Source organism: Ostrea edulis, chromosome 9 (genome assembly GCF_947568905.1).
Source record: "Ostrea edulis chromosome 9, xbOstEdul1.1, whole genome shotgun sequence".
NCBI lineage: Eukaryota > Metazoa > Mollusca > Bivalvia > Ostreida > Ostreidae > Ostrea > Ostrea edulis.
This window is the reverse complement of record NC_079172.1, coordinates 38356083-38378181: the sequence shown is the minus strand read 5'-3', so window position 1 is coordinate 38378181 and position 22099 is coordinate 38356083. Positions and strand designations below refer to the sequence as shown.

Genomic DNA, 22099 nt, shown 5'->3' with positions numbered 1-22099 from the left:
TAAACAGGTAAAAATTAGGACATCGGTAAAGCGTGGGAGGAGGGGACAAGTCGCCAATGTAAACAGGTAAAAATTAGGACATCGGTAAAGGGCGGGTAGTAGGGATAGTTAGACATCATCAACAGGGAAAACAGAAATTGCCAATAAGTTAAGGGCTATGAATTTTAAAGTAAGACTTTGTTTCTTAAGTAAATTCTATAAACTGGCAATTCTCCTGTGTTCTTTCAAAATTGAGAAATTCTACATTATGAATGTGTCGCAGGTTTGGGATTTGTATAGTCTGTGCCTCGTGTTGTGTTTGTTTTATTTTATAGTTGCGACTTCAAAATGACCTAACTACGCTATGATTAGAGACTTGAAAGTAAACTCGACAGAAATGAAAATAAAATTAACAACACTTTACAAATTTATTGCCAGTATGAATATGACTAATTATATACGTATACACTCCTAAAGGCTAGAACTTTGCCTATAAACTATTAAGAAATTCTCCCAACCCAAAGGTAATATAATATAGTAAGTTCAAAAGGGCAAAGTATAAGGATAAAACAAACGAACAGGACTTGATTTCAGTATAGGAAGATTGAAAGGAGAAGAGTAGCTAGCAAGGCCAGCTGTCTTGCCTCAACAAATTGTTTGCTGCATGGCTTTAGATACTAACTTGGACAATAGAAACAGTCATTAAATTTATTGAAAGATAAAGTGGGTGTGGTCAAATACAGTGAGTGAATAATTATACCCCCCGCAACAAGTTGTGGGGGGGTTATACTGGAATCGGGTTGGCCGTCTGTCTGTCCGTCCGTCCGTCCGTCTGTAGACGCAATGGTTTCCGGGTTCTAAAGTATTATCCTTTCCACCTACCGTCACCATATCATATATATGGACTACCCATGGGATGAAGATGTTCCCTATCGATTTTGGGGTCAAAAGGTCAAAGATCAAGCGCACTGGACATCGAAGTAGCAATATGGTTTCCGGGCTCTAAAGCGTTATCCTTTCCACCTACAGTAACCATATCATACATATGGACTACCCATGGGATGAAGATGTTCCCTATCAATTTTGGGGTCAAAAGGTCAAAGGTCAAGTGCACTGGACATCGAAGTAGCAATATGGTTTCCGGGCTCTAAAGCGTTATCCTTTCCACCTACAATCACCATATCATACATATGGACTACCCATGGGATGAAGATGTTCCCTATCAATTTTGGGGTCAAAAGGTCAAAGGTCACGCACACTGGACATCAAAGTAGCAATATGGTTTCCATTTAAATTCTTTAACGGCTTTTTTCATCGCATGGAGATGCTGTGTTCCTAGATACCTTTTGGATCATAATACTGAAGTTTTACCTATTACCAACACCCTTTGGGAGATTGGGGTAAGCGGGGGGTATTCTTAGTGAGCATTGCTCACAGTACCTCTTGTTTACATGGGGATCAAAATTCAGAAATAAAAGTAAAGTTAAACCGAAACTACCACAATAGATTACATGGCGGGTTAACCACGGACCATGACCTAATTTGTTTCAGTAAATAAATCCTTGCATGCAATAGTTTGTAAGAACATTGTAGACGCATTGCTAGTAACAGTTTATTCAGTAAAGGTTAACCATGTTAAGAAATTACAAAGAACACAAGATTTTGTTATTCTCTTTCATTGACAATTATTGCACAAATACTTCTATAGAAATTCATGTGATTCAATTTTGAAGACTCTACAGCTGTTGAGCTGATGTGATAATTAAATTCACACCTCCTGATTTCTTGACAGGGAGGGTTCTGGTGTCGATATTGTGTACATTGACTTTGGGCACTCAGAACACGTCATCAAGTCTCGACTGTGCACAGAATTTCCTGACGAATTTGTGCAGTATCCATCCATGGCTCTCAAGTGTCAGCTAGCAGGCATCAGGCCGGTAAGTGGTTATGATATCGAGTGTAGCTAGCAGGAATCAGGCCTGTAAGTGGTTATGATATCAAGTGTAACTAGCAGGCATTCATTGTACTCACTTGGTAATTTTTAGCAAAGATTTCATTTTAAAAAATTAGGTCAAAATGCAAAAATTTATTACGTTAGAAAATTTTTTTTAAATCACATATATCATGTTTATTGACAAAGATTTTCGCTTTTGGTGGAAAATGTTCTCTTTCATTTGAATACTAGATATATAGTTATTATTTCCATGGAAATCCCAGATTTGATTTTTTTAGGGTATGACAGTGTGCTCTGTCCTGTAGGACATTGAATTTTTATTTAGAAAGTTCGAGTATATTGTTGTTACCCTGGTCCATCTGTCACACTCTCTTCTCTCAAATTCCTTTTTAGGCATATAGTAATCACATTGTCCGTCCGTCTGTCAACACTTTCTTTGTGACACGATAACTCAAAGTTTTTATTGTACAGTTTGCAAATTTTGTACAGAAATACTTTAAAATAAAAATGAAAATTATATAAATAGAAATTCTAAAAACTTCAGCACATCAACGGGACATCATCAATCATATAATGATTTGGCTTCTGCGGAGGAATTGTGGGAACCAGGGTTTGTATTTTTATTTTTTAGAAAATATGTCCTGTAGATGAAAATTAAGGTTTCAGAATTTGTATTTTTGTCTTGAGGCCCAAATGCGGGTTGAAAAACAAATGTCTGACATAACCTATCGAAACACAACATAATTTAAGGCCTTTGCATTGGAGTAATTTTTGATGATTGTTAAGTTTGTTGATTTTTGGGTGGGCAAATTTTTAATGTTTTACAAGGTTCCACAAAATACTTGTGGAAAAATCTAGACTACTGCAATGGTCAGAGGAAGACTCGAAAATCCTCACCAAGTAATTTCTATCATATGTTTAGAATTGAATGTGACGCTTTTTTGTTTACCCGCATGTTTCAGATTGCCAGAACATGGACCACAAAAGCTGTAAAGATGTTCATAGAAATCACCCAAGGGATCATTTTCCATACGTTCTTCCTGCCTTCCTCTCACATGTTTAAATCCACGGTAACTCTGTACTTCCATCAAGGGGCAGACAACTCAAATTGGGCCGGGCGGTCCCTGTCTCACGCTCTTATGGACCAAGAGCTAGGCATCGTAAGAATGCTTTCATACGAGTAACTACTTTTGAAAATTTAGGGATAAAGCAAGAGATGGAAAAGTTTGTTTTTCGTAGAATATCGAGTAATTGGCACTTTTATGTAACTTTATATCAGCAAATGCGATAAAGATGACAAAAGTCTTGCATTATCCTCCGTTTTAGCAACGTTCATTGACATATCTATATATAAATGTGTTTTTCTCACGTTATTGCCAGTGTGAGGCCAACACAACCCATGTGAGATTTTACTGCCATGCACTGCTATGGCAACATTGATGTAATATTTTTTATGCTCTATGTTGCATAGTCAAGTAAAATGTATTCAATTTTTTTCTTCAAATTGATTTTTTTTTTTTGATACCTGAGTCACTCAGGTGACCTTTTTGCAATCAGTGGTTTTCTGTCATCTTCCATCAACATTTGAATGTAACTGACTTCTTTTCTGAAAGTACATGGTCATTTTTCATTTAGGGCCCTGTCATCCCGTGCATGTGTTGACAGTTTCCTGGACTTCTCTGGAGCTGTTCAGTTGTAAATTTATACTTGAATTTATATTGATGGGTTACAGATGAAGTGTAATTTGGACTTTGTTGACCTATTTTTATACTCCCGAGATCAAAGAGGGGGGGGGGGGGGGGTAGAATAGGCCTCAACAATAGGGGGTCAAAGTTTTACATAATAATAGATATTTTAAAAAATCTTATTCTCAAGGGCAGCAGGGTCAGGATTAGTCATATCAGTATGCAAGCATGAATTGGGTAGTGCAAATTCCTTCAATTCAATACCTGTGGGTTAGGTTTTGGTCACAATACGGATTCAAAGTTTTACATGCGATGGTATGGGGGAAAATTTTGAAAATTTCTTTTTTATTGATAAAAGTATGAACCATGGGGTTGGGGTGGGGGGCTAAACTTAGGGATAAGATTTTACCTGATAGAAATATAGGTTAATATACGACATCACCATGTTGGTTTGATGCAAGTTGAGGTAAGTAATGACCCCGTTTGGCTTAGATGCCGTCATAATATAGGTTAAAAGTTTTTTGTGGGAATAAAGAGGGTAAAAATCTTTTCAAAATCTTCTGATGAAGAACAGGAGGACCAGGTTGATTCAGGTGAGCTTTGTTGCTCATTGGCCCCTTGTTATAGTTTAGCAGACAAACTTTGTGAATTCATGATGAGTAAGGGTGTCCTACCAAAATTGTGAATTTCATACCTATGATCAGAGGTTCAGGAAAATGTTGTGAATTTTATGACTCCCTCATCAAAGGTTTCAGACTAGGACTATGCTTGTCTTCTGTCAGGTGTCAGAAAATGAAGTTACAGAATTTCTGGAGAATGCTGCCGAATTTACTAGAGAAAAATTGCAGATGGCAGATTTCATGGAATCTAGTGAAAGTAAGGATATTATATACTTATCAAGGACCTGGTTTTCAGGGTAATGTATGTTATTTCTACACTTGTTGATGGTTTCGCTCCGTTTTAAATTGGTGCACACACAGTTGTGTTAAAAGAGATATAATGGAAAGAACAGTTTTGCCCAGTCTTAAATTCACCCACTGACAACAAGGGCGAAAGGGACGAAAATAAAATGTAATAGAAAGTAATCTGTTTATTGATGTTCTACTGTGTAAGTGGAATTTTTAGCGAAACACAAATTTTGTGATTTTTCCACAAAAATGATTAATATATATATTTAGCAAGAGCTAATTTTAGCAACTTTATGATTCCAGGAAAGGTTAACTATTACCTCCTATTAGTGATGAAACGATTGTCGCCGATGATCGATTGTCGGTCGTTCAGAGACCTATGATGTTACTAATCCATTACAAAATAAAAGTCGCCGACATCGTTGACCAAATAAAATCCGGAAATCACTTCAACTTTGTCCAAATTTTATTTTCTGTATGTCAAACCCAATCAAAAATAAGCAAAGAAAATGGCGGGAGATATGAAGGACGGTAACAACAATGACATTCAACAGTCAAATAAAGGAGCCAATCTCTGATATCTTTGATACATTGAGATTATAGATAAATTCCATTACTTGATATATTGGAATTCTGATTTATATACCAGTGAATAAATGAAACAAAGAAGAATTCAAATGTTGTTTCCATACATTTAATGATTCTGTTACATCTAATTTGAGGGGAAAACACTTAAATGCCAATTCCGATTATAGTCGATTATTAATCGATTACATGTGTCCGATTATTGCCGATAATCGATTGTGGTATTAGGTCCGATTGCCCATCACTACCTCCTATATGGAATAAATTGATAATGATATTCAATTTTAGTGATCTCATAACTCTTGCTAATAATGCCAACATTTATATCCTTGCTAAAAATTCTGCTTATATGTAAATTTATGAAAATAGATACGAAATTAATACATCATGAGAATATGAAGTACTAAAGGGGCATGGACATGATTTGAGTTGAAAATTTTCAAATTTATTTTTCCATTTTTATTGTTTACAATGCTTAACTAAAGTATTTCTAATGGTCAACCAAAATTTGAATATCAGTTAAGTTATAAGTGAGATACAGCACTCACAATTCTTTGTTATGTAAACAAGGCTCATGCCATGTTTTTGTTCACATTATACTGTTTAATAGAAAATAGCGTGTTTAAAACAAAATGAGATGTGTCAAACACTAGAAAATATTTAATTGTGTTAAGAATTCACTTATAAATTGAAAAAATGTGCTTTAGACGAAATTTTTACTAGTTTATTTAACTTATGTAAACAAAAACATGGCACGAGCCTTGTTTAATTAACAAGGACTTGTGACATCTGTTTCACACATTATCACCAGTGTGATATCGACTTTACCCATGTGAGACAGCCATGTGAGATTTTTCTGTCTCACACTGCTGTGACGTCTTTTGATTGTGACGTCATATATTTTCTATGATTTACGTTACACGGTGAAGATTTACATTACATGGTGAAATAAGATATTTTGCATTGTTTTCTTTAAATTTTAATGTAGTATAGCTTTCTGGTGGACAACCTTGGGTTTTTTAGTTTACACATAAAGTGTAAACCATTTTCGGGTATGCTCTTTCAGCCTATCTAATTAGTTTTTTGCACTGACGTTCAAATGAGGATTTTGATAATTTAAGATTTTCTCAAAGCTCCCAAATTTATGCACTAAACTGTAGGTAAAATGTGAGAAAAATAATCCTTCATTATTTACTCATGTGGGATAGGGAAATCCCACCTCTGGAACAAGATTCACTGTCCAGGACTCGGCATAGCCTTGTCCTAGACTGCGAATCTTGTCCCCTCGGTGGAATTCCCTATCCCACACTTGTACTAATGAAGGATTTTATTAATCTCCCATGTACCTTGACTACTGACATTCCAATTTTTGCTGATCATTAGTAATACCCCAGGTAAGCATTCTAAACATTAAAAATCAAAACGTAAAATTTGAAAATTTTCAGTATTCTGGATTTTTTTTATTTAGGAGAATTTGTGAAGAAATAGAAAAAAATGAATTTCCCAGAAATCATGCCTCAGCTATTTTTTATACGCCCGTCATTAGACTTATTATGATTTGTCTGTCTGGCTGGCTGTCCATCCGGGGTCATGTTTTCCGGACTTTTTTCCGTAACGGATGCATGTACAACTTTGAAATTTGGTCACAATTTCTGCCTCAAGAATTGTAAGAGTGAGTTTGCATTTTAGCCGGATTGGTCCAAGCTTGATCTACTTTAGGGATATAAGTAGGTCAAACAATTTTCCAAACTTTTTTTCGTCACAGATACAGATATTGCCTTGAAATTTACGCATAAGCTTCCTTTCAGAGGAATACATGTTCAGTTTGAATTTGAGCTGGATTTTTTCAAATTTTCGTCCGTGACCAATAATAGGACTAAAGTAGGTCAAACAGTTTTCTAGGCTTTTTTCATTATGGATACAGATATTGCCCTGAAATATAGTCACGGGCTACCTCTTGGATGATTACATGTTGAATTTGAATTTCAGCTGTTTTACTTTTGGGCTAAAAATAGGTGAAGCAGTTTTCTGGTCTTTTTTTTTTTTATAACAGATACAGAAAGCACTGAAATTTACTCACAGACTTCCTCTCGGAGGGATACAAGTTCAGTATGCATTTCAGCTGGATCGGTCAATCCTTGACCTACTTTTAGAAAATATAGGTCAAACAGTTTTCCGGGCTTTTTTTCATAACAAATACAGATATTGCGCTAAAATTTAGTCACAGGCTTCCTCTAGGAGGAATACAAATTTAGTGTACACTTCAGCTGTATTGGTCCATCCTTGACCTACTTTTGGACTAAAAATAGGTCAAACAGTTTTCCGGGCTTTTTTCCATTACGGATAAAGATATGTATTGCCCTGATATTTAGTCAAAGGCTTCCTCTTAGAGGAAAACAAGTGCAGTTAGCATTTCAGCTGGATTGTCGCACTATGACCTACAGTACTTTAGGGGTAAAAGTAGGTCAAACAGTTTTCCAGATTTTTTTTGGTATGGTCACAGGTATTGCTCAGAAATTTAGTCACAACCTCCCTCTCTGAGAAATACATAATCAGTTCACATTTCAAACATTTCAACTTAATTTGTGCACCATGACCTACGTTAGGGCTGCTTCCTGGACTTTTTATCTATCATAGATAGATATAGCACGAACATTTTGTCACAACCTCACTCTCAGAGAAATACATAATCAGTTCACATGTCAGATGTATTGGTGCACCATGACCTACTTTAAGGCTTTTCTATTCAGAATGTGTGTTGTATCAATTCAGAGTGCACAATATGCTTCCAGGTTGAATTTCACTGTCCGACGGGCGTATATTGTATTGTTTGCGGTACTCTTGTTTCATTTGCTAGAGCTGAGAGCCTTACCACTGTGACATCACAACGTGATAACATCATAGACTAGTACGAGATGTAACATAGTTTAGTGGACTATGATGTCATAACCAGTAAAGCTATGACACAATTTAATTAGAATTAGGTCCTATGATCCGCTCATCTATTATCGCTACACGTACACTATGACAGTCTCTGTTATAACGTTTTTTGACTTAACATACTTTGGTCATGTAATCTCTGTCCAGCTTATCCTTAAATGTTTAGCTTATGAGTAAACATGTCTCACTGGAAAATAATGTGCTGCGTTACGACTTGCATGTAAATCAGAGTATATTGAATACTTTATTTCCAGCAAACCCAGACATTTTAGGAAGCGAAGAAATTCCTAATTCAAACTTTTTGGCAGGAGTGAGGTAAGTGTAATAACAATTTTCATTCCATTCATACCTGTAGATCTACTGCTAATTATCATTTGATACATTCATACCTGTAGATCTAATTATCATCTGATACATTCATACCTGTAGATCTAATTATCATCTGATACATTCATACCTGTAGATCTAATTATCATCTGATACATTCATACCTGTAGATCTAATTATCATCTGATACATTCATACCTGTAGATCTAATTATCATCTGATACATTCATACCTGTAGATCTAATTATCATCTGATACATTCATACCTGTAGATCTAATTATCATCTGATACATTCATACCTGTAGATCTAATTATCATCTGATACATTCATACCTGTAGATCTAATTATCATCTGATACATTCATACCTGTAGATCTACTCCTAATTATCATTTGATACATTCATACCTGGCCTTGTAGATCTGCCCCTAATTACAGTCTTCACGAAAACATTTAAAACTTGCTGGCCAGTCGGACCAGTGAACTGTCTGAGTTTACTGGCCCACAGTGAAATTTACTGGCCCCTCAAATTTTCATAGTACATGTTTATCACATACATTATGGAATGCATTGTAAAACTGTACAATTAATTTACTGAAACTATGCTTATTACTCGTATTCATATCCACCCTAAGACATCCTTTCTGTCGATACCAGAAAAACAACACCGTACACGGTATTATCTCTCTCTCTTCGCCCGCAAACAACAAGAATACAAGTTCACGTATTTTTCACAAATATGAAAACAGCCCGAGTGCATCTTAGGAAATAGCCTTCTCTACCAACTTCAAATGTAAAAGATTGATTAATAATCTATAAACTATAGAAATTGCATAAAATCAGAGATAACTGTAATTGACGAAGTTCATTTTAATTTGACAATGCAATAAAGCAGCAGTTACCGGTGTACAGTGCGATACAGAACGCGGCCATTTTTGTTGTTTTAATAAGTTGTTCGTTGAATATTCATGTGATCAACGTACAAGTTATCTTGACAACTACAAGTATAGACATAGTTATCGTTCTTTACTTTAAAGAAATAAACAAACCACGATGTCAAAACACTTACTTTATGCGCTATTTTTTAATTTATTTTTATTTTGATGGTAATTTAAGTAGATAAGATGTTTAGAATATCTAAATCCAACATTTAATATATTTAATGTGACTTACAAAAAGTCTACAAGCCCATCAGACTTCCTGATTTTTTAATTTCACTGATCCGACCCTAAAATTCACTGGCCTCGGTCTTCGGACCACTGAGTTTTCGTGAAGACTGTAATTATCATCTGATGCATGTGATGAGAAGTGGATTGTGTATTTGAAACTGTTTTATAGAACAGAATTTGGAAACATTAAAAAATTTATGTCTAGGACATTATTAGAACAAAGATGTTATATATACAATGCTCCCTCAATGTACTGCTCCCACAATCCAGATTCTTTTGCCCCTGGCAGGACTCTCACCTGCAAGTCCATCCTGGTCATGGCACCAAATGTAACAGAAAGGGAGAACATATAACAGACTAGACTGGGATTCGAACCCAGGCCCCTGAATTCTCTAGTCAGGTGCTCTACCAACTGAGCTATTTGGCCAGCAGCGATCAAACCTGGCTGAATGCTACATTATTGAATTTCTTTTTGACTGCTCAGTGATTTGTCAGTAATAGTGAATTTGTTATACTGTTGTCCCCGCTTTATTGCCCAAATTGGTCTTGAACAAAAGTTTGCAATATACTGAGGGAACACTGTTGTTCTCTGTGTGCCTTCATCATGTCTGAGACCATTTCTAGGATAGTACTTTGTATTTTATTTCTAGCAATGAAGAGGAGAGTGAGGAGGATGAAGACTTTCCCCAAGAGACAGGGGAGTCCGCCATTAATGACCCATCAGGTGGTGTGGATGAGGAATCCCACGAAGGAACAAGTGGACCATCAACGGATGAAGTCGCCTCCGACTATAGCAACTCTCCAGATGGACTTCTGGGTAATTCACAGGAGTCAGGAAATCTGGACAACAAAGTCGTCATCTCAGACTTCGATTTTGATCGCATATATCACACTAAGAATATCTGCACAAATCACTTGGAGGAAAGGAAAGCCATATTGACACGACAGCAATTGGAGCAAGAAAACGAAAAAATCATAGAAGACGTGAAGGAGTGTAAGAGTCTGGCAGTGGAGGCAGGTTATGGTGAGTGATTTAGTGAAGTCTGTGAGTGGAGTCAGGTTATGGTGAGTGATTTAGTGAAGTCTGAGTGGAGGCAGGTTATTATGGTGAGTGATTTAGTGAAGTCTGTAAGTGGAGGCAGGTTATGGTGAGTGATTTAGTGAAGTCTGTGAGTGGAGGCAGGTTATGGTGAGTGATTTAGTGAAGTCTGTGAGTGGAGGCAAGTTATGGTGAGTGATTTAGTGAAGTCTGAGTGGAGTCAGGTTATGGTGAGTGATTTAGTGAAGTCTGGCAGTGGAGGCAGGTTATGGTGAGTGATTTAGTGAAGTCTGGCAGTGGAGGCAGGTTATGGTGAGTGATTTAGTGAAGTCTGTGAGTGGAGGCAGGTTATGGTGAGTGATTTAGTGAAGTCTGAGTGGAGGCAGGTTATGGTGAGTGATTTAGTGAAATCTGAGTGGAGACAGGTTATGGTGAGTGATTTAGTGAAGACTGAGTGGAGGCAGGTTATGGTGAGTGATTTAGTGAAGTCTGTGAGTGGAGACAGGTTATGGTGAGTGATTTAGTGAAGTCTGAGTGGAGGCAGGTTATTATGGTGAGTGATTTAGTGAAGTCTGAGTGGAGGGAGGTTATGGTGGGAAGATTTAGTGAAGTCTGTAAGTGGAGGCAGGTTATGGTGAGTGATTTAGTGAAGTCTGAGTGGAGGCAGGTTATGGTGAGTGATATAGTGAAGTCTGTGAGTGGAGGCAAGTTATGGTGAGTGATTTAGTGAAGTCTGTGAGTGGAGGCAAGTTATGGTGAGTGATTTAGTGAAGTCTGTGAGTGGAGGCAAGTTATGGTGAGTGATTTAGTGAAGTCTGTGAGTGGAGGCAGGTTATGGTGAGTGATTTAGTGAAGACTGAGTGGAGGCAGGTTATGGTGAGTGATTTAGTGAAGTCAGTGAGTGGAGGCAGGTTATGGTGAGTGATTTAGTGAAGTCTGAGTGGAGGCAGGTTATGGTGAGTGATTTAGTGAAGTCTGAGTGGAGGCAGGTTATGGTGAGTGATTTAGTGAAGACTGAGTGGAGTCAGGTTATGGTGAGTGATTTAGTGAAGTCTGAGTGAAGGCAGGTTATTATGGTGAGTGATTTAGTGAAGTCTGTAAGTGGAGGCAGGTTATGGTGATTTAATGAAGTCTGAGTGGAGGCAGGTTATTATGGTGAGTGATTTAGTGAAGTCTGTAAGTGAAGGCAGGTTATTATGGTGAGTGATTTAGTGAAGTCTGAGTGGAGGCAGGTTATGGTGAGTGATTTAGTGAAGTCTGTAAGTGGAGGCAGGTTATGGTGAGTGATTTAGTGAAGTCTGTAAGTGGAGGCAGGATATGGTGAGTGATTTAGTGAAGTCTGTGAGTGGAGGCAGGTTATGGTGAGTGATTTAGTGAAGTCTGAGTGGAGGCAGGTTATGGTGGGAAGATTTAGTGAAGTCTGTGAGTGGAGGCAGGTTATAGTGAGTGATTTAGTGAAGTCTGTGAGTGGAGGCAGGTTTGGGTGAGTGATTTAGTGAAGTCTGAGTGGAGGCAGGTTATGGTGGGAAGATTTAGTGAAGTCTGTGAGTGGAGGCAGGTTATGGTGAGTGATTTAGTGAAGTCTGTGAGTGGAGGCAGGTTATGGTGAGTGATTTAGTGAAGTCTGTAAGTGGAGGCAGGTTATGGTGAGTGATTTAGTGAAGTCTGTGAGTGGAGGCAAGTTATGGTGAGTGATTTAGTGAAGTCTGTGAGTGGAGGCAGGTTATGGTGAGTGATTTAGTGAAGTCTGTAAGTGGAGGCAGGTTATGGTGAGTGATTTAGTGAAGTCTGTGAGTGGAGGCAAGTTATGTTGAGTGATTTAGTGAAGTCTGTGAGTGGAGGCAGGTTATGGTGAGTGATTTGTGAGTGGAGGCAGGTTATGGTGAGTGATTTAGTGAAGTCTGTTAGTGGAGGCAGGTTATGGTGAGTGATTTAGTGAAGTCTGAGTGGAGGCAGGTTATGGTGAGTGATTTAGTGAATTTTGTCCATGGAGACAGGTTATGGTGAGTCGGAAGAATTAGTGAAGTCCTTAGGCAAAATTGTAAAGTTAAGGTGAATTGTAAATTTAATGAGGTGGATATGTTAAATGGGAAGTGTAGACTTATTACATGCAGTAATGAAAATTACTAATATGCTTTCTTACCATGCACCACAGGTTGTTAAACCCAAGTTTTATTTATATATCTTGGCAGGTGAAGTGGACCAATTTCAGAATGATTTGCCTCCTAGATTTACATCAGCAGGTATAACATGATTTGTATATTCATGATCAGAATTAATTTTTAGGTCACCTGAGTAAACTCAGGTGACCTATTGCAATTGGTTTTCATCCGTCGTCGTGTGTTGTCCTTCGTGTGTTAACAATTGAACATTTTTAACTTGTTCTTGATAACTACCATTCCAATTCTTTTCAAATTCGGTATGAAGCATCATTGGGACAAGGGGGACATAAATTGTAAATTTCAGGACTCCAGCACCCCTGGGGCCTTGGGTTGGGCAAAAATTGCCCGAAATTGACCAATTAAAAAAATTCTTCTTCTCAAGAACCACACACGTGTAAGAAAAACTAAATGCATGGTGATGTAGAGCAGGAAGGCCTCTACCAAATTGTAAATTTCATGATCCCTGGGGTAGGGATTCTGACCCCAGGGCGGGGCCAAACTTGTTATATAGTGTTATGTGTAAAACACTTAAATAACATCTTCTTTAGTGGTATTAATACTATATTGAAAGTAAATAAATGTTAAGAAAGAACAGGTAGTCTTTTACCAAAATTGTAAATTTGATGATCCCAGGGGTAGGCGTTTTGGTATGGGGGTGGGGCCAAAATGGTCAGTTATCAAATGTGTGAACACTAGACATTTTTGACTTCTTCTTGATAACTATCATTCCATTTCTTTTCAAATCTGGTATGAAACATATCTGGAACAAGAGGGACAAAAATTGTAAATTTCAGGATTCCTGCACCACTGGGGCCTTAGGGGTGGGGCAAAAACTGCCCAAAATTGACCAATTTTCAAAAATCTTCTCTAGAACTGCACACGTGTAAGAAAAACTAAATGCATTGTGATGTAGAGCAGGAAGGCCTCTTCCAAAATTGTAAATTTCATGATCCCCGGGGTAGGGGTTCTGACCCCAGGGCAGGGCCAAACTTGTTATATTGTGTTTATGTGTAAAACACTTAAAGAACATCTTTTATGCTATTGATGCTAAATTGAAAGTAAATAGATATTTTGAAAGAGCAGGTAGTCCTTTATCAAAATTGTAAATTTGATGGTCCCAGGGGTAGGTGTTTTGGTTATATAGTGTTTATGTGTAAAACACTTGAATAACATCTTCTTTAGTGCTATTTATACTAAATTGAAACTAAATGGATAGAGCAGGTAGTCTTATACCAAAATTGTAAATTTGATGATCCCCAGAGTAAGGGTTCTGACCCCAGGGTAGGGCCAAACTTAGTATATAGTATTTATGTGTAAATTTATTGATACTGTATAAAATCTAAATGCATACTTGCAGATGTTTTAATGTTAATACACCTATTATTTAAAGCCTTTCATCAGTGTATGCACTTTTGAGGGCAGTGAAGTTTTAAGAATATATCTTGTTTTATACTGCTGCTGAACATTAGAATTTCGCTTAGACATTCAGAACAGGAATTTTTTTTTCTAGATTTCATAGCCCATGGAAGTAGTGATACTTTTTCACTAGTATTCAGGTGACCGATAAGGCCTGTGGGCCTCTTGTTGTACTATATGTAAAGATTTATCCTTAATGCAGTTTAATTTTTGGTAACTTTGCAGAGTATCAAATATCTTGAAATTGAAATTGCAGTAAAAAATAACGCGATCATAATCTTAATGTCATGGAAATGGTCAGGAAATGGTGAAAATAACATGGTGTGATTTCAGTATCCACATTTGCATATAACAGTGAAGCTAAATATATTCATGTATCTTTCCTTTGGTAAGTAATGTGGATTTACTTACACCATACAAGTGTTCAGTAGATGTTTGCAAATGGCTGTAAAATTTTTGGTTTTGCCACTACCAGGGGGAGCAGAAATGCAGATCAAACTGCAGGAGACTGTAGGCTCAGAATCACCAAAAGTGTTCCCCAGCCAGTCTGTCTCCGAGGACCGCATCCCCAGTAAGCGTTACTCTCTGACTCGTCGTGAGGGCAGGCCTGGGGTGGAGGAGAGGATGGAATTGAAGCCTTTCAGGGGTAGGGGAAGGGCCAAAAGGTCATCAGGACTCTCTCCATCAAGAAACAGCCCTGTGATTGGTTCATCCGAAACACAGCCCTCAAGAAGCAGCCCTGTGATTGGTTCATCAGTAACACAGACCTCAAGAAGCAGCCCTGTGATTGGTTCTTCACGAAACCACCTCTCCAATAGCAACATTGGGGTTGACTCCATGTCTCGTCACAGCCCCGTGAGTGGCTATCAGTATTTTACCCCAGGTACTCCTTCAAGGAACTCTTCAAACAAGACTTCCTCAGAAAAACGAGAAGAACTGGTTCAAACACTGCATAAGGTAATTAATTCCATTCTATAAAATGATCTGATATTCAGATACTGGAGAAACTCCATCTTGTTTTTTATAAGGAAACATCTTGGTATATAGAGTGAAGTTGATATGTTTGGTGAATGGATGTAGGGTGAATTTGCATTTAATATTTGGACTTCAGCCTTTGAAGTTAAGAAGTTTAGAATTGGAAAATGTGTGTGACCCAGAACTTTGACTTTGACCTTTGTTTAAAGGCTTCAAGGTTATATAGCTGAAAACTGATGAAATGCCATCTCCACTCTTGAACTTTAAGTAGAGCCCCCTCCCCTTTTGTTTTTAGCTCACCTGAGCCTGTTGTCCGGCATCTGTCTGTCCGTGGGTCTGTAAACTTTTCCATTTTCAACTTCTTCTCCAGAACCATTGGGCCAATTTCAACCAAACTTGTCAAAAAAGCATCCTTGGGCCATAAGAGCTGAAATTTACATGCAAGTTTCCTGTTATAGTGGAGAATCAAGTTTGTTAAAATCATGACCCCCGTGGGTAGGGTGGGGTCACAATAGGGGATCAAAGTTTTACATACAAAGATATAGAGAAAGTCTTAAAAAATCTTCTCAAAAACCACTGGGCTAGGAAAGAACAAGTTTACATGAAAGCTTCCTGACATAGTGCAGATTCAAGTTTGTTAAAATCATGACCCCCGAGAGTAGGATGGAGCCACAATAGGGGATCAAAGTTTTACATACAAGTATTTAGAGAAAATCTTTCCAAAATTTTCTTCTCAAGAACCGCTGGGCTGGGAAAGTACAAATTTACATGAAAGCCAGGTTAGAAAAGAAAAAATGGAATGGGTTTAATTGGTGTGATGTAATGATACTGTATGTCATGCGGCGGTTTATTATGAGGCAGTTTTTTACCACTAACATCCTGTGAAAATGAATATCCTGCTGGTATCCTTGATATACTAGTAGTTCAAGTTTCTTTTCAGTAGAATTCATGATTGAGCATTGCTCATTTTTATGCCCCCGAGATCGAGGGGCATATTGTTTTTGTCCTATCTGTCATTCTGTAATTCGGTCTGAAACTTTAACCTTGCTAATAACTTTTTAACAGTAAGTGATAAAGCTTTGATATTTCACATGAATATTCCTTGTGACAAGACCTTTCCGTGGGTACCAACATTTTTGACCTTGTGACCTTGACCTTGGAGTTTGACCTACTTTTTAAAAACTTTAACCTTGCTAATAACTTTTGAACAGTAAAAGCTAGAGCTTTGATATTTCATATGAGTACAATGTATATCTTGTGACAAGATCTTTCTACTGGTACCAAGATATTTGTCCATGTGACCTTGGCCATCTTCCGAATTAGCCATTATCGGGGGCATTTGTGTTTCACAAACACATCTTACTGTTTTTACTTTCAAGTTATTTCTTGCTTAGGTATTTGCAGAGGCAGGAAGAGACTCAGAAGAGGAGACAAGGGCCCGGCTACAGAGTCTGTTTTACACAGGTACCTGTATTCATTTTTACATGGGTACCAGTATTCATTATACCCCCCACAACAAAGTTGTGTGTGTGTGGGGAGGGGTATAATGGAATCGGGTTGTCCGTCCGTCTGTCTGTAGACGCAATAGTTTCCTGGCTCTTAAGCGTTATCCTTTCCACCTACAGTCACCATATTATATATGGACTACCCATGGGACGAAGATGTTCCCCATCGTTTTGGGGGTCAAAAGGTCAATTATCAAGCACACTGGACATCAAAGTAGCAATATGGTTTTCAGGCTCTATTGCGTTATCCTTTCCACCTACAGTCACCAACCATATAATACATATGGACTACCCAAGGTTTTGTCATGCCCTTTCTGTTTTACACTCAGGAAAGAGGTAATTTATACCTATTAACAACACCGTTTGGGAGATTGGGGTAAGCGGGGGGTATTTTTAGTGAGCAGTGCTCACTAGGGCTGTGCGGTGCACCAAAATTTTCGTTGCACCGCGATTCATACCATTCAATTCAATGCACCGATTACAAATTCCGTTTTTTGGTTCAGTTCGGTTTAGATTTTACTTACACCAAAACAACAAATATGGCGTCCGAGTGATGTGCAGAACATGTGGTTTTTTATGCAACAGAGATTTAAATCACTACTGTGTTGAGAGTTAGCATTTTAACCACTCAGATACAAACAGAATATGGTCCGTAAGATCATGCAGTTTATCTTTACATGACATAGCATTTCTGTCAGTGGTGGAGTGAAATCAACATCGTAGATTTCACAGTTAATATGAGAGAAGTAAATCAATAAAGGAGAGATTTTCAAAGACTCTCAATTGATAGAATTGTTAAATTTTTGCATATCAATGAAAACAATATCATATACATGTTAGATTCACTATAGATTTGTTTAATAATCCAAAACTTATGCAGCACATTAATATAACAAATTTTAATAGACTGTCAGTATTTTCTTTTTTCTATCAGTTATAAAACTCCATTATGAATAGATAGGATGTTTACAAATGACGACATATAGTTATATAATTTGAATAAAATGAAATCAAATATGCTACTCATTAAAATTGTTAATTTTTGTGGTGTCATATTAAAGATAAATTGGACCTAACATGAACCGAATCGAAAATAACCGAACCGTGCTGTTCTGAATCGAAACCGAACCGAATCGAGCTAACCCCGAATCATCACAGCCCTAGTGCTCACAGTACCTCTTGTTTTTAAAACAGGTACCAGTATTCATTTTCACATGGGTACCAGTATTTATTTTCACACGGGTACCAGTGTTCATTTTTACACAAGTATCAGTGTTCATTTTTACACGAGTACCTGTGTTCATTTTTACAGAGGTACCAACAGTATTTAGTTTTATCATGCAATTATCCGTCACTTCATTTTCCGAATTGTAAAACAGAAAATATGGTTGGCTGATTCAGAGCATATTTATTTGCAGAGTTTGTAAAATAGAAAACATGGCAGACTGATCAGAGCCTATGTTGAACATTAGACATCATAGACTAATTTAGAGCTTATTCGTGTAACAATCAAAGTCACTATTCATGAATAACAAATATTTGCTGCAAAGGGATGCGTATGATTATGGCAGATATTTCTCGTAAGGCTGAAACAATTCAGCAAAATATCAATATTGTTCAATATAAATGCTCGATTCAATGTTGGATTCATTGCCTAGATCTTTGGTTTGATACATTTAAAAAAAAAATCTGGTTCAGTAAAACACTTGAGTAAAAGGGAGTGCAGCATTCTGAGTACTCTTGTAAGGCTTTGATGCTTTTGTTTTCAGATTTGTACATGTACTTGAATAAGGAACAGCTGAAGGAAGTTACATACCTGTTGCTGAACAGAGCGGTCCGTTACTATGGCGATATACATGATGTATTGCTGGACATCATACAAATACTAAGTGGTGAGTTTAAACAGAAGAACAAAAAAATGAAAATCACAAGTTTACTGGACGGTTTTATTATACCCCCCGCAACAAGTTGTGGTGGGGGAGGGGGGGGTATACTAGAATCAGGTTGTCCGCCTGTCCGTCCGTCCGTCTGTAGACGCAATGGTTTCCGGGCTCTAAAGCATTATCCTTTCCACCTACCGTCACCATATCATATATATGGACTACTCATGGGATGAAGATGTTCCTTATCGGTTTTGGGGTCAAAAGGTCAAAGGTCAAGCGCACTGGACATCGAAGTAGCAATATGGTTTCCGGGCTCTAAAGCGTTATCCTTTCCACCTACAGTCACCATATCATACATATGGACTACCCATGGGATGAAGATGTTCCCTATTGATTTTGGGGTCAAAAGGTCAAAGGTCATTCGCACTGGACATCGAAGTAGCAATATGGTTTCCATTTAAATTCTTTAATGGCTTTTTTCATCGCATGGAGATGCTTTGTTCCTAGATACCTTTTGGATCATAATACTGAAGTTTTACCTATTACCAACACCCTTTGGGAGATTGGGGTAAGCGGGGGGTATACTTAGTGAACATTGCTCACAGTACCTCTTGTTTGTATTACATTTTTCCTCCATGGGGATGTGATTTTACGGGAAAACCATGAATTTCCTGTGTAGGTGAGACACCATGAAATACACATGTGATAATGTGACAGGACTTCATTTGTATATGGACTGAATCATGTCTATCAAGTTAAATTTTTTTTTTAAATATTTAGATAAAATTGCTTTAAATTGTGTCATCAAAGTGCACCAAATTAATTATAACTAATATTAACACTCATTGCATTAAAACTCTTTTTCTTAAAAACAAAAATATCAAGTACCATTATCTGACACATGTTCTAGATATGTGTGTTTCAGTAACCAGCCCTCATAAAATCTAGGAGGTGAAATGAAATCTAAGGGCTTGAAACGGAGGCATACTGTCTTTCGTCAACGAAGGCCTATCATTTTCTTTACGTCTTTTCCCTAATTAACGTGGTTAAATTTGATTGTTTTGACGATGGTTCTGAACACAGTAACATGCTCTATATAAGTATATTTATGAGTGAATGTCAACGATATATTTCAACAGGGATTTTCCACACAACTTTGGGAATGGGGCCTGGACCTTTGGAATTGGGAATTTTAGTAGCATTTTGTCCTAATTGGGAATTTAAAAAATTCAGTTTTCTGACATACAGTATAATCTGTCTAAACCGGCTGTGTGTGGTTCCAAAGAAATTGGCCGGTTTACACAGAGTCTGGAGTGCAGAATGTTGAAAAGTATGAGAGTTACTTCCCTTGTATTCACTGTCTATTATGCATAGGTGTGTAACGAATGCCAACGTTTTATTATATCACAAAAGAATTCAGAACGTGAAAATATAAATGCCAGTGTTTTATCGTCGTGTTCTTTTGAAAAAAATTAAATTTCTATTAAACGGTATAAAAATCTGGGAATTATTCGCGCACTTTTTTGTTGGTAAATTGTTGATTTCGTCTACATCATCACCGTCTTCAAGTGCTACATCATGCGCGTTCGTCAAGTTTGTGTTGTGTTCGCCTAAAATTTCTATTTCCCAGCTTTCGTCGTAAATGTATTTACCGGTAATGAAAATATCGTTTATAACTGTCTCAGTTTGTGAAACGGAAACTGATGTAATGCCGAGTGATTGACCGGATATGGTGAGTTGAGCTAACTTAACTGTATATCATCACTGTCTGTCTCATCGGAGAGCTCCGAGAGGTCTACCCTGCTTTTGGAAAACATGACTGAGTTGTTAACGATTGTGATTCATTCCAAGAATGTATCGAATTCATCGATTAATTGAACTTTGTCTTTTATTGTCAGTTCTCGTCTCTGTCATTATGGGGGAGGCTCGTGCACCATTACCTCGTGCTTGGTGCTGTCATAATTGAAAAGTGCATTTCCAAAAATCAGGTTTTATTTTAAACTGATTACGACTCATCGCCAGTTGCACTCTTACTTACCTGAGGCTTCCCTTGTGACACCCTTTGTGTACACTGCGTGTGATCAATCGAATATACCGACAGGTTGGTCATCGTGGGGTGACTGGTTTAAATACGATAATTAGAGTTAATTACGAGCAGTTGGGACCTCGTGTAATCCAAATACGACTGATGTAATAATTAGGGTGGTGTATCGAGAGGCCGGTTTACACAGGATAATTAAAGTTAATTAATAGCAGTTGGGACTATGTAAGCCGGCCGATATACAGAATACACAGTATCCGGAGTAAAGGGAATTATTAGTAAAGGATTTGTTAAAGAAATGTTAAGGACTATAATTTGTGACCGGAATTGACAGAGCGCCGGTGTACTCAGAGGCCGGTTTGGACAAATTATACTGTATTTCTTAAAATACACTTAATTTCAATAAGAATATGAACATTTCCACTTTATTCATTGAAATTTTTATTCAGATCTTAAAATTTTCACCAAGTGCTCATGTTTTTTTTCTTGATCATAAAATATGCACAAGTCATAATTTTTTTTCAAGTAATTTTTGTTTCTTGTAAGTTCTGCTGAAGAACCCATCTATCTTCTGCCTGCTCAGATTTTTCTGATCATCTTATTCCAAAGTTTGAGAAGCGGTTTTGCCTTTAAGTTTTCACATATAAGTATACTTTTCCACTGAAAATTTATGTCTGTTGTTGTCTTCATGTTTGGCCAACTTTCATGAAGGATGGGTTCTAAGTATAGCCCCCTTCCCGACAAATGAAGGATGGGTTCTAAGTACAGCCCCCTTCCCAACGAATGCTTGTGACACACTTGGCTCACAAATAAAGGTGAAAATAATACACAATACTTGCAGGAAAACCATCCCTTACTTTCGCTATTGTAAAGCCACGGAAATCTAGATTCGTATTTAGCACTTGAAAAATGTCCTATATCAGAAAACGCACTTGTTGAGTGACAATCATCTTCTGATTCTGCACCATCACTTTCACTAACTGCTTTCAGTTCTTATGCTACTGATGGTGCATGCACAGAAATATCGGAATGTTCAGACGGCTTGCTACTTGACCACAGCGATGAGATTTCAGATTGATTCTTGCTTGAAACTGCATCCACACACACATCTTGGTTGTAGGGATTCTCACCCGTTACATTCACATTTGCACTACAAAAAAACTGTGTGATTGATTTGATGCCGCAGCTATCAAACATCTTAATCTTCTTACAATGATACTTCGAGTTATGGCTTGACATGACATATGAGTTAATGCTTGCAAAGCGCTTGCTTATAAATACTCAGAACTCTACATAGGAAACGCTTTAAAGACATTTGATAACTCATCTCAGAGTCATTCCATTTTCACTTCATGATATTGCAAAACAAGACAATTTGTTGTTTGGAAAAAATGCTACTATTTTGCGTTGGGAACGGGGCCGAATTTCGACTCACATTAACAAGGTGGGAAATCCCTGTTCAAGAATTCCAAATTAAGTGGATAGTACTGTTTCATTCACAGCTACTTAGTTACTGTGTATAGTATTGGGC

General features: G+C 37.5%; 1 protein-coding gene across 1 annotated transcript in view; it reads left to right on the top strand.

Moving 5' to 3' along the window:
• The window catches only part of LOC125658428 (uncharacterized), a 53150-nt gene that overhangs the window by 9752 nt on the left and 21299 nt on the right, over positions 1 to 22099 (top strand). The window contains exons 4-12 of the mRNA XM_056149140.1: positions 1772 to 1916; positions 2896 to 3093; positions 4401 to 4494; positions 8306 to 8366; positions 10198 to 10571; positions 12779 to 12829; positions 14640 to 15121; positions 16534 to 16603; positions 18414 to 18536. Coding sequence (XP_056005115.1) covers positions 1772 to 1916; positions 2896 to 3093; positions 4401 to 4494; positions 8306 to 8366; positions 10198 to 10571; positions 12779 to 12829; positions 14640 to 15121; positions 16534 to 16603; positions 18414 to 18536 — 1598 coding nt within the window. The remainder of the gene's footprint in view (positions 1 to 1771; positions 1917 to 2895; positions 3094 to 4400; positions 4495 to 8305; positions 8367 to 10197; positions 10572 to 12778; positions 12830 to 14639; positions 15122 to 16533; positions 16604 to 18413; positions 18537 to 22099) is intronic.